This window comes from Akebia trifoliata, chromosome 2, assembly GCF_017979445.1.
Source record: "Akebia trifoliata isolate Shusen 1 chromosome 2, ASM1797944v1, whole genome shotgun sequence".
Lineage (NCBI taxonomy): Eukaryota > Viridiplantae > Streptophyta > Magnoliopsida > Ranunculales > Lardizabalaceae > Akebia > Akebia trifoliata.
This window is the reverse complement of record NC_141376.1, coordinates 13,089,038-13,101,264: the sequence shown is the minus strand read 5'-3', so window position 1 is coordinate 13,101,264 and position 12,227 is coordinate 13,089,038. Positions and strand designations below refer to the sequence as shown.

Below are 12,227 nucleotides of genomic sequence, written 5' to 3'. Positions count from 1 at the left end.
GGAATACCTAATATTATTTTGGAATATGAAATGGTAGATCTGACCGAGTTCATATCCAATAAATTTCTTATCACATTGTTACTCATTTAACCCTAATCCAACTCAAATCTGATCCATTAACAAATCCTAGCAGCCCATGAATGGAGTCATTTTCAAGTTGTCGACAAAAATCAATAGCAATTCATTATACTTGAATTTTATTCTCGAAATTTAATTATTTTTTAGAAATTTAAACAATCAATAATTTAACTGAAATACCAAAAAAAATGGAGTAAAAAATATTTTGACATATTTCATAAAAGTTTATCAAAATTAAATATCAAGCTGTCAGACAGAAGCATTCGAAGTGAAGATCACATCCATGCAGATTAGAGGGAGCCATTCATCAACTTATGGTCAGAATGCAAGATACATGCTTGTGGTCTTGCGTCATTTATATCTTCTGAAGCCACCCTCTGAAAACATGCATAAGGAAAAAATAAAAATAAAAATAAAAATAAAAATAAAAAAGCTTGGTATGAACAAGAACTGTACATATCAAGACCCCGATTCAAATCATAACGCGAAGTAGATAAAAACGTACTCAAAACTATAATTTTTACATAAGAAGTCCCATCTGCCACGGATGATGTGACGTACACTTAAAATAACCTTACATGTAATAATATACAACGTGCACTTGGGATAATCAACAAAAGCTAATCTTCACGTATGGATCATGGAGGCCGTATATACAACCTTTGATTTCCAGTAGCTCGGGTTATGTGCAGTAGGGGCGAGGAGGATTCTGATAGAAACACTTACGGGTCTCTCCATTTTGATTAGGTCGGTTCACTTGGACGAGCAGCCCAGAGAGAACTTAGGGCCCGGAGACGTTGAAAGTAATCGCCTAAGGCAAGCAAGCCTCGGGCTGCTTGGCGGATTGTTAGGATGGCTCGCATCTGCTGTAGGGTCTGCCGGCGAAGGTGGTCTGCCTGTTTAGAAGTTTCGAAAAAGCACTAGTAGTCAGTTGAATTCCATATGAAGGGATGGGTTCAATTAACAAGCCACTAAGAGCAGAGATGATCTGATTTCATGTTAGAGACTAAGAATCAACCCACAAGAGAAGGGGAGAAGAAACAAGGAGAGTAGAGGAGAGAGAAGGTCGAACTTGAATAGGTTCAACCCCTCCTCCGCCTCTCTATTTATATTATAAAAGTATGTGGGACCCACTTACACTAAATTAAAGATGTGGACTCACCCAATAAAAAAATATCTCTACAATGTCATCTCCAGTTAACCAGCAAAAATTACTTTTGTCCAAAGAATTCACTAGGGATATCTTCTAGGGCTACATGTAGTTAACCAAGTTAATGATTGAACCCTCTTTTTTAACTTTTTTTTTAACTCATTAAAACACAAAGTATAACAACACAAGATAGGAGGTCAAGACTACCTACAAGCCTACTCACTTTGTACAATAAGACCAAATCCCATCTGAACAGAAAGTCTTCAAAGAGAGCAACCTTAAATTCCTCGAAGACTCCGCCCAAGGAAAAAAAATATATCAAACAATGAAAATGATAACCTCCTGCACTGAGTGGTCAGATCCTTGAAAATCCCGGGAAATCCTCTCCTTTGAAAGACCCCCCCAATGCACGATATATGGGCTAACTTTTGATGGCCCCGTGAATATAATAGTAGTATAAATATTACCTGTGGAATAGATCTCCTAAACCCTCGAGATTTTTCCAGTGAGCAAAGACCATCTCTGTTAGTTTGAAATGAATGACTGCTTGTATATTTACATGATCGTAAAAAGCTTCAGCTTTGAATAATTGGAAGCTTTCATAAACAGAAAATCCTAATTACATAGGCAGTAAGTTTGGTAAATTTGTTCAAGTAATTTTGATCTTTTCACGGTTTTAGGAAGTAGATCCAACCTAATCCTCTGTTACATGGCTATAAGATATTCTATCTCAAAACATGTATGGTTGCATTAACATCTTAGAGAGCATTTCAAACTCATAACGATGCCAAGGCTTAAAAAGAATAAAAGAAAAAGAGAGAAAAATCCACCTCAGTCTCAAAAAATATATTGTTATATTTGGTATAACTAGCGTGTGTTGGTCCATACAAAAGTTTCCTTTAAGAAAATGATGACCAAGAAATATCTCAGAAAGGACACTATGGAAGTAACTTATCAGGAAAGAAACCCTATTGAAGTACATAAGAGCATAAATAAAGAACTAAAATAAGTAGAGTAGTGATATTTACCTGGTTCACAAAGCTCACAAGAGCTTCCAACTTCCCCATTGCGGTAGCCATCTGTGACATGTAACTTCTACCACCCAATGGATCGGCCGCTATGGACTCAGAAAGAGTGTACTGCAGTTGATCCATCCCTTGAGAAAGAGCATCTTCGGCTTGCTGAGATAATTGTTGCAAGTTACGGACACTAGAAATTTGCTGCTCTGTCAACGGATCAAGTTGTGGAATGAGAACCTGAAATCAACACAACGAATAAAAAAACGGAATAGCATTATCAGATTATCACAAATTTGATAAATGGAAGGACATCCCAACTACATACAATAATGTGACAAGAAGTGGAATACCAAACAGATTAATTCATTCAAATAAGTTTATGAATTTTTCCAATCAGCCTATCAAATAATTCCGAAATCTCAGAAGAAATAGAAAAAAATCCCACACAATGGGTACATGTAAGATAAACATGGCCAAAAGTCTGTAGAGATTGCAGATTACCGATGTGTTCTCACTACATTTCTTCCTGTTTGTATAGGTGTAGAAGACTTAAAAAATTGTTTCGTAATAGACCCGCAACACCATTCGTGAATCACAAAATTTCCTTTATCCATCAGTTCATAGTTACTTCCTACTACATGGCTGAAGATTGAGTTGCTGAAATCATGATAAAAGGAATGAACAGAGATGTTATAGACACATAATACAATCCATTGGGAGTATTATAAATTCAATAATTTCCAAGACACTTTAATTTTTCAACCTCATGTAGGGTTTACTGTATTCTTCACTTTTTTTTGTGTGGTGATAGGCAAGCAGGGTTAGTGGTTAGTGGATGAAGGTGGGTTTGATTGTTCGAACCCAGGCTATGACATCAAGACTCACATTCTTTACCAACTTTGCAAGCTGATACTTTCATGATTTTCATTTTTATTTTTTTGATGGGTAAAATAATTGATAAGCCTCACTGATACTTTCATGATTGCCACCTTATTGTAGGAATGTACAATGCATTGGTCCCTTGAGAAATATTTAAGAATTGATCTGAAGATTTGAATTATCTAAGTAACAATGTTAGCAGAAGAGTGGTACATGTTCATGATTACAGACTCATTATCCAATGATGTCCAACTAGGTGACTTCTTGGATAACAATAATAGCAATAAAATGATTCAAAGAGAGGAATATATAGGATGGTTGATAACTTGATATCATCCAATCATTGATTTTTGACAGAAAATACATCTGGGCTGGAATATATAGGATGTGTGCCACCTATCTTCATAGAGAGCTTAAAGATGGTTGTTTCCTATTTATAACATCAAAGATTCCAGATTTAACTATGCATTTGAGTTCTAGATCACAGAAAAGCAAGCTAAAGACTTCAATATACATGACTCACTATATGTGCCAAAGGATGAATAATGCATGAAGTACCCAATCTGATAACATGTTGCAATAGTGTTGCTAGGGAAATGCAGAATTTCTAGATGAGAAGAAAAAAAAAGGCACAAAAGCAAAGAGCATGGGCTAGTGACTGGAACCTCTTAGAAGGTAATAAAGAATAGAAGATAGAATAACTACAGAACACTGTATCCTCCAGTAAACAAGATGAAAAATATAGAAAATGTTAAACTGAAAAAAAAAGAGCTGCTATTGGCACCCCAACTATTACTCATTACACCCCAATTTCTTTAATTATTTATCATCCCAATTAAAGATTAAAACACACTATTCAAAGGTTTGGCTCAAATTGTAATCTCAGCATTACAACACTCATTGAAACAATTCCAGTGGTAAAGAATACGGACCATTTAAGTCCTACTTAATAAAATATTACTCTATTAAGGATCTTTTGAAGAATTTTTTAAGAAAAATACCTGAAATACCCTTTTAACAACTTTACAATGTGTTTGATCTAAAATATAGGGAGTCAAAACAAAAACTTGACCAATTTATTTAGTTATTAATATGTCTGTGAAAAATAAAAAAATAAATATTTTATTCACTAATAACTATTCATAAATTTAATATAATTTTATTTGACTCATTTGTGTCGACTTGCTAATTTTGAGTTGAATCAATTCAATGAACATTCAAGTCGAGTTTTAAAATTATGTTTTAATTATTTAAATTTAAAATTATTTATATATTTTAATAAATCTAATATACAAAGAACAATTTATTTAGTTATTAATAAATCTACGTGATTTAAAGATTACTAGTTTTGGTAAGAAAAACAAGTCTTTTATTTTTTTAATTGATCTATAAGAGATGACCATAGTTAAGGGGCATGTCATTGATTATAAAACATAGGAGTAGCTCAAATGTTCTCAAATTAACATGTTTATTTAAAACTTCAAAAATCATTAAAAGGGTAATTATGGTATTTTTGCTTCAAAGATCATTTTTAGACTAATATTTGATAAATTGGGTACTAAAGAGTCCATAATTTTTTATAGGAGACTCTTTGGTACATATTTTCAAAAAATAGGTCTTTGCGGTCATTGTCCCAATTTTAAAGCCAAAAAATATAAATCTAGTAAAAAAAGAGAGTTTCTATTGGCACCCCAACTTTTACTTATTCTCAACCATTCACTTATTTTCTTTAATTTTAATTGGGGTGTAACAAGTAAAAGTTGGGGGGGGAGGGGGTGCCAATAGCAGCTCTCTAAGAGAAAACATGTTGATTAACAATACATCGATTGTCCATTAGAAGATTTCTCTGGTGCAACATCAGTACAAACCTAAAATGTACATAGAGAACAAGTGCATATTCAATAAGGACCAAAAGATGAGCAATCTCCAATAATAGGTTGGATTTAACCGAGCATCACCTTTAGAAGTTCTGATGGGCGAAATCCTCCAATCCACAGAAAAAATCGTTCGGTTGATGTCTTCCACATGCCAGACATCAAATAGAAGACATCAGCCTTTGCAGCAGCTGCTTTCATTCGGAAAAGATCATCATAGTGGTTAATGCCACTATCAACAAGCATGCGAAGCTCTAAATCGGTTCCATGAGCTAGCAAAGCAGTTCTTAGTTCATGAATCTGTCTATTTTGTTCTTCAACCCAGTGTCCATACCGCATCTCAAATGCAGCAACCCCTACAAGATACTAATAATGGCTAGTACCGGGAAAAGAAAAATATAAAGGTACAAAAAAGCTATTTGAAAAAGCACCCTAAAATATTAGAAGCATACAAACACTGCAGGCAGTTGTAGACATAAATAAAGATAATCTAGTTGTTGAGCAACAATAGAGAACTTTATAAATAGATATTTTGAAGAAGAAGCAATGACAGCTTCCCGAGGATTCTTGTTGGTATCAATGTTTAGTAGTGAGACCTAAAAGACCCCAGGGCGCCAATTTGGTTCAAGGGTTCCAATGAAGGAGAGGACAAAACTCTTTTGCAGAGGATACTTTCAAAGATCTATCACAGTGACTTTGGGTAGTGGAGGGTGATTCTTCCAACACAATTTCTAGAGCATCGAGGGGTAAGATGGTCATTCAAGGCTTGGTTATTTATTTATTTATTTTGACTACCTGAATGGAAATCTTCAAAGCACTCCTCACATCTATGTAATATCTGACAACAACCTCTATCCTGGTAAAAACCTAGTAAGGCCTCATTGCAGCAAGAGTATCATGTTGAGGTTGATTAAAAAAAGCCTGTCATGAACGCCACAGCTATCAAAAGTGCTAGGCACACAGCGCACCTAGGCAATGAGGGAATCACCTCGCCTAAGCTCACCTAGGTATGCCTTTTGATTGGTTAGGCTTTTCTTATTCCTCAAAATATAAATATCTGATTCTTTTAAATCTTATTATAGTTTCTATATAATATTATTGACAAAGAAACATTTGGCTTATTTTTGTAACTGAGAATTCTTCTATTGTATGAATTTGTCTTTCAGAAACTTTTTTTTATTTAAATTTCTGAAGATTGAATAGTAAAGATTAAAATTATGATAATCTTGAAAAAAAAAATTGTAACTGATTTCTTGTTTTTGACTTTTAAGTTTTACATAATAGCTTTGGATGCTTCAAATCAACTCACAAAATTGATTGTAATAAAAAAGAATCAAAACAAATGAAGTTTGTGTTGAAATGAATGGAGTTTTTTTATTTTAAAATTAAAAAAAAAAAATTCGCACAAAATCAGAGTTTTTAGGGTTTTTTTTTTAATCTTTAAAAGGGCTGGATAAATGTTTGTTTTGGGGTATTAGGCCATAAGTTAGAATCTAATCCTAAAAGAAGAGAGCAAAAAAAAAAAAAAAAACAGAAAAAATGGCTTGTTGGAGCTTGATGTGTCATGTTTGGCTCCTTTACCTACCTTTTGGCACTTTTTGCATCACATTTTAGCATCTTTGTTTCATAGTGCATTTTTTATCGCTTAGGGTAGACAAGGCAAAAAGGCCTTGCAATACAACGTCTTACGCCTACACGAGCACTTTTTTCACCTTGGATAGCACTGAATCGAACGCTTGCTTCGAATAAAATCTCTTAAGTATTCCATAATCCTCCTTATCTTGTCAATTCATCTGAGACCCTCCCTTCATAATAAAAAAGACGAAGAAAGAATAATCCAGTTTGGATTTTTTTTAAGGCATTAAATGACTAAATGTCTGACATAAAACTTAAGGAATTTTTCCAGAACGAACTTCAGTGGAGGGATAATAATCAGTTTAAATGATTAATAAAGAGAACTTTCAGTGATTGCCATAAATATTTGAACTTCAACTCAAAAAAATAGTGCATGAAAACCTTGATGATAAAAGTTAAATTCCACAGAATCTGCTCGATGCTATACAATCACAAAATAACCAACAACATGAAGAATGAAACAATCCATAGCATCTATGTTTTACATGATATGTTTTTCATAATGAAATGGCTACCTAACAATCACAAAGTCACATGCAACATTTACTATCGGCAGAAACATTTGGAGAATGAAGATATAAAAAAAATTGATACATTGATGTAGCACGTCAAACAACAAACCTGAGTTCATAGTTCCAGATATTCCAGTATCTAATGCACCACCTACGTAGACACCCTGAAATAAGGCATTTTCAGTGCCATTAAATAACAAAATAAATGATCATTTGCTTGATCAAGAAAGAATAATTTACAAAAATAAAAAATTCCCCGTACTTGCTGTCTAGCTCGATCAAGCTCCTGCTCTAATTGTGTCAGCTTCAAACGACTTGCTTCCAATTGCTGAACATAGGCCTATGAAACAAATTTTGGTTATTATAATTTGTCAAGTCCACATAGCAAGACAGCTTTCATAAATCGACCTCTATTTGCTTGCACATCTCTTTCTACCTTTTTCCGCACACGACTTTTGCGGGCAGCCTCACGATTTTGTGCAAGACGTCTTGACATCTGTACATAATTTAACGCTTTATTGATATGAGATATGATACTGGTAATATATTTCCACCAAATAAATCAAACCACAATAACCACCCATGGATGCTCATCTAGTGATGCTGGGCCTGTGAGCCACGTGAGTGATGCAAGAAGATAACCAAATGACACAATTACCATCTCATGTTCCAATGCATTTTATTGATGACCTATTGACAAATGAAAACTGAAAAAGGAGAGAGCTTAAATCATATTAAAGTAGTTAACACTCGCACAATACACCATAGACATAAGAAAGTTTCAGGGTGTGAATGGTCACCAAAGTACGATTTTTTTCTTTCTTCCTTCTGTTATTTTCATTCAAATAGTGACTCCAGTCTGGTCCACAAATAAGAGATTTGTGTAAGGGGCACCATTTAAGAAAAAGGGAAGGTATTAGGCACTTCTCCCCCCATACAAATACTTCCCATTTTACTAACCTCCATCACAATTTTACAAATATCACCTTTTTTCTACTATCACAGCCTTCCCCATACCTTTCTATCTTTTCCATCCGCATTTGAGGACAGCAATGAAGGTCATGGGCATATTTTGCACATTATCTACCAGAAACTTGAAAGAATGATTTCATAAATGAAAAATGGCTGGAAAAAAAAAAGCAAAATAATTACAGGTAAATAATAAGAAGAGGTACTTAACGTAAATGTATTTATATACTCAAGAGAATAATTGGTCAATAAATGGATACTGCTATGGCACTATGGCATACATGCAATTTACATAGAAAACCAGGACAGGTATGTAATTGAGTTCCAATATAACAGAGAAGAGAAACAGTAAATCGCAAATAATGTAAACTGTTTACCTTATTAGCAGGCTTGGTTGCCTCTTGATCGTACTTTTTCAAAGATCCTAGTGTTCCATGAGAGGTATCTTCGGACTGTAGACAAATTAGATAAATCTCAATGTTGTCTCAGAAGAATTTGAGAAGAATAATTGTCTCTTTGTGAGAGCTTGACAGGAATTTATATTAATATAATAATAGAAAGACAAAAGTGCCCTTACAAATCAGAAATAAATAAAAGCTAAATAAAAAGCTATATCTAAATAACAACTAGAGCTAAAATAACTAGATTATTACCAATAATCCCAATTCCTATAACCAAGATAATTGAGTAAAGTTCAGACGTAAGAAGTTCCACCTTATTATCTAGCTTAGCATCAACCTCCAAGATTGTGGAAGTGCCTGTATTTTGACTGCTATCAGCATTGAAGGAGTCCCCCCACATACTAACCCGGTGGGATGGTTCACATATACTCAGCCTTCTTAGGGTTGCAAACTGAGTTGAAGGTGAGTTCATACTCTTAGGACTAGAAACAGAAAAGTAAAACCTTTTATTTATCTGAAGCATTGTATTGTACAATTATAACTACGAAAAATACAGAAAGGATGCCCAAAAAAGTACAAATATATTACAGAAACTTTGAGATTAAGTAAATGAATTAAGGGCATGGAAAGGAATTTATAACAAAGAACATGAATACAATAAAATGGACAAAAGAAGTTTTGATTTGCACAGCTTGAACATAAAACAAGGGAATTTCAGAACAATTTACCAGAGAATGTCTGGTGGCCAAATTGTTAGTCATAATGCCATTTGACAGACTTCATGCAGAGCAGAACATCAGCAGCTCGGTAACCTATGAATGAAAACCAGGGTCTTGGTCAAATGAAGTTCTTTCATACATCGCACCACACTAACGCATAATGAAAACCAACGAATGGCACGTACAAAATAACGCCCAAGGGTACACTACAAAACCTCCAATTCTACAGTTAATATTAAGTGTTTTCATGGTTCCTTTTGAACCCACTTGAACTAACAAAAAGCATGGCTTTAAATAAAAGTGAATGTAAGAACATGATTCATTTAGCCAACGTCAAAATTTTCAGATAAGGCCTTAACAATGACAATGTTTTTATGGTTTCTTCTCTCTTTCTTTCTTTCTTTCTTCATTGATAAGTGTAGTCTGTATAGTTTCTTTAGAGATTGGGAAAGGTGTAAGCAATATTCTTGTGAGAAGAGAAAATAGAGATTGGGAAAGGTGTAAACAATATTCTTGTGAGAAGAGAAAATTTGTTAACAGAAAGTTTGAAAGCCGATGACAAAGAGCCTAAAAAATCACCTGCAACTAGGGTCCCCTATACTACTGAAACATAGACATTCATATAATAGGAAAAACTAAACGATTAAGAGTGTCACAAGTCACAACCACCCTAACATAATACTGCCATAGGACAAGAAGAAGAAACGAATAGGTTCAATATAAATAGCGAAATAAAGATTGGAAAGAACAAAAAAATAAAATAGTTGAAGAAGAAAATGTTGGAGTTTCAAATCAACGGTGATTTGCAGATATTAGGACCACGAGAATATATATATGCACACGCATACATACGCAAGGACTTCGATGCAAACTAAATGATATAACATGGACAACTTTATATTTGAAAGGACTAAAAGACTATTACATAACGATATTGAAAAAACAGATTGCAAGAAATACAACGAATCTTCACGAAGCATGCACTTGATTCAAAAAGTGCCAACAAAGGGGGAACCTCCCCTATGCCTTAAGTTTCATTTAACACTTGTTTGAATAAAGCATGAACCTTGGGGTGGAAAGAGCCTTTCCTTAAGTCCTCGAGGCTTTTTTTGAGAGCCTTGCCCTGATATGAACCTCAAGATGCACGTCTCAATGCTTAAAAGTGAGCCTACAGGCACCCAAAAAAGCAAAGATAATCCAGAAATTTCTGGTTAAATGCTTACAAAATATAACAATATAGACTACTGTGAGGTCCATTATCAGTGTTAAGTCCCGAAGTTCTATCACACTCTAATGTATTTGGTAGTACATCCTAGCATACAGACACCAAGTAACAACATCGTACTAGTGTCATGGGTAAGAAAAGATCAAACTGCAGAAAGAAGGGTTTGCAAGACCGAACTAGAAGAAAGAAAGAAAAAATAATAAAAATAGATGTGCTGACTTTAAGAGGCCATTTTCCTAATTACAAGTCCTTTCATCCTATCTCATAATTCACACAGTATTCAGCCTGAGTTTACTTCTCGAAGGGACCTTGACTCACCTATAAGAGACTGAACAAATCATAAAAGATTTGCTAACAAGCATTCATTCTCAATTGTCCAAAACAAAAGATCCTCCAAGAGAACATCAATATACATATAACCTTTCGAGAGGACAAACTATGACGTCAGTAACACTACTCCATCACCAAAGCGAGCTTGTGAGGTATCAACATGAGAAGAATCCAATTGTTGCAGAACCCTCTTAAGACAGAATCTTTTTTTTTTTTTGATCGGTTATTAAGACAGAATCCTTTTTTTTTCTTTTCTTTTTTTGATCGGTTCTTAAGACAGAATCTTTGTCTAGCCAAAAACGCAATTCCCATCTTTTTTAATTATAAAAAAATAATAATAATTAAAGTACAGAAAGTTTCATGAACATAACACATAACAAATCAACTCAACTTGCTTTATTGAATCAAAGTGCCCATCTTTTTTTCATCATCAATCAATCAATCATAATTCATTGAACACTAAACTCAGAACACATAAACACAATTTCAGATAAAAATACAAAAACAAACAACATTTTATTAGATTTTTTTTATTATAAAAAACATAGATAATTTTCAACCAAATAACAATAAAGCAGAATTTATATTAAGCTAAAACAAGAAAACTAAATAAGAACTCAATCCAAAAACCCTCAAAACAAACCTCTTAAATCACAGAGGAAAAGAAAATTTCCCGCTCAAGTCTCAACTCTTTCAATCCTCAAATCCTCTGAACTCCACTGTACCAAAACTCTGCACCAATCGAAGTTTCACAAGTCCTTGAAACCTTAATCCAATACTTCTCTCCATTCGAAACCCTAGATTCCGCAAAACCCTAACGTCCATCCCTCGAACTCAAAGAGCCACACAGGGAGATAAAAAGAAGAAAACTTAAAAAACAAAAAACAAAAAAACAAAACAAATTGTTCTCTTTTTATCGTCTGCTACAGTTAACGGTCTAACGTAACGCCGTCAGATTTCCACCCAACTTAGAAAAATGCGCATCATGTCACACTCTTCGCTCCCTTAACCTGCGCACCATCCCCGCCCTTAACCTACACCACCTCCCATCTCCTCTTACGTTCCCAAATTAACGTCAGTTTCCGGCGAGAATAAAATATGAAAAATAACGTCCGACACGGAATTTCTCGCCGGAAACTTGGGTGGTGGAGATCGAGACGTAATGGAGTATGTTGACACTTGATACAGTAAGCAATATTTACTAAGAATAATAAATATCTTCTTGTTGCGTTGTGTCAATTTGTGTGTCAGATTCCGGTAAAAGTCAAACTTGCGTGTGCTTTCTTTTCATACCTCAGATACGCTGAGCGCATGCCTGTTAAATTGGCGGGAGGAAAAAGGTTTGTCCGTATCCTGGAAAGACTAAATTACCCTTAAAGATTTTGCTAAATAATTATTAGAATCCACCTAGTCTTATTAAGTTAGCAAGGATTCCA

The 12,227-nt window shown here is 34.4% G+C and overlaps 1 protein-coding gene across 7 annotated transcripts; it reads right to left on the bottom strand.

Moving 5' to 3' along the window:
* Window positions 1–497: 497 nt before the first annotated feature.
* LOC147409644 (transcription factor TGA4-like) lies at window positions 498–12,013 on the bottom strand. Of its 7 annotated transcripts, none has more exons than XM_086431140.1 (11): window positions 11,435–12,013; window positions 10,303–10,404; window positions 9,246–9,329; window positions 8,831–8,968; window positions 8,494–8,568; window positions 7,584–7,643; window positions 7,410–7,487; window positions 7,257–7,311; window positions 5,085–5,356; window positions 2,257–2,484; window positions 498–974 (listed from the first exon to the last, which is right to left on the bottom strand). In XM_086431140.1, exons 3-11 carry the CDS (start codon window positions 9,276–9,278, stop codon window positions 822–824), a joined length of 1,092 nt encoding a protein of 363 aa, XP_086287266.1. In that variant the 5' UTR covers window positions 9,279–9,329; window positions 10,303–10,404; window positions 11,435–12,013; the 3' UTR covers window positions 498–821. The 7 variants fall into 7 exon arrangements, with proteins under 7 accessions (XP_086287266.1, XP_086287278.1, XP_086287258.1 ...); XM_086431152.1 differs by having other exon boundaries at window positions 8,831–8,999; window positions 11,435–12,004; XM_086431132.1 differs by lacking the exon at window positions 10,303–10,404 and having other exon boundaries at window positions 11,435–12,012.
* Window positions 12,014–12,227: the final 214 nt, after the last annotated feature.

What these genes read in the sequence shown, in the direction of transcription:
- LOC147409644 (XM_086431140.1), bottom strand. Translation starts at nt 9,278, where the DNA reads ATGACTAACAATTTGGCCACCAGACATTCTCTG. An exon ending in TGGCCACCAGACATTCTCTG is followed by an intron (nt 8,969 to 9,245) that starts GTAAATTGTTCT and finishes CCTTCAACTCAG; the next exon opens with TTTGCAACCCTAAGAAGGCT. An exon ending in TTGATCGAGCTAGACAGCAA is followed by an intron (nt 7,312 to 7,409) that starts GTACGGGGAATT and finishes GCCTTATTTCAG; the next exon opens with GGTGTCTACGTAGGTGGTGC.